This window comes from Penaeus monodon, chromosome 25 (genome assembly GCF_015228065.2).
Source record: "Penaeus monodon isolate SGIC_2016 chromosome 25, NSTDA_Pmon_1, whole genome shotgun sequence".
Classification (NCBI taxonomy): domain Eukaryota; kingdom Metazoa; phylum Arthropoda; class Malacostraca; order Decapoda; family Penaeidae; genus Penaeus; species Penaeus monodon.
Window position 1 is genome coordinate 23,731,338 of NC_051410.1, and position 845 is coordinate 23,732,182.

The following is an 845-nucleotide window of genomic DNA, read 5'->3' on the forward strand; positions in this document are numbered from 1 at the left end:
CGAAAATATTGGCGGGGAAGTTAGGAACAGAGACAAGATACAAGACAAATAGTTCTTTTTTTCCATTATCATTCTCACTATGAGTATATGCCAAAGGGAAAGGAAACATGAAGATAACAATTAAGAACAATCATTTGTTGAAAAAGGAACCAATGAGGAAGAGTAATAATAACGAAGGAAACCTAACTATTAAAGAGTGCCGTGCGCCTCACCAATCGTCGCCACGGACTGAGCACGCGGGCGCGAGTCGTCGTCCCGAAGGAGGGTGGGCGGCTCGACCGTGAACGAGGTCTCCCGGTGGCCGCCGCCGTCGCCTCCACGGGGGGACCTGCGGGGGAGACAACACGAGTGAAGACCATTATTCGATGGGCATTGGGAGGTAATGGTGCCCTTGTAAGGTAAGATGGGGCCCAGAAAGGAAGACAACTGAGATGGAATTTCAGCTTCCGGGAAGTGGGAAACTTTGGTACCCACGTGAAAGGGTATCGTAAAAGCAACGGTAGGTTTTAAAGAAAATATCCGGGAGAGGAGTTTTGTGAGTGTTTGAATATATTATGAAGGGAGAGATGTTTAATTTTTATCGATGAGTTGTCGGAATTCTGTTTTTCCGATAGCTTTTGCGCATTTTAAGGTCAAAAGAATTCCCCTGAATAATAGATGAGAGAAAAACGGGGTAATATCCCACGAGCAAAGAGAAATAACAAGCACTTTGGCAGGCAAAAGGGTGAACGATGTGGATGACAGGATGAGATACATTTTTTAACGCTTTCCACTACATTTTTAGGGGACTGCGATCACTCCGTCGCTGACATTGATAAAATCACTCTTGGTATGCAGTGGGACAC

The 845-nt window shown here is 45.4% G+C and overlaps 1 protein-coding gene across 1 annotated transcript in view; it reads right to left on the minus strand.

The window, feature by feature from the left end:
- LOC119589352 (neuroligin-1-like) overlaps positions 1 to 845 on the minus strand; it is a 158,891-nt gene that overhangs the window by 17,773 nt on the left and 140,273 nt on the right. Inside the window, exon 11 of the mRNA XM_037937972.1 lies at positions 188 to 328. Coding sequence (XP_037793900.1) covers positions 188 to 328 — 141 coding nt within the window. The remainder of the gene's footprint in view (positions 1 to 187; positions 329 to 845) is intronic.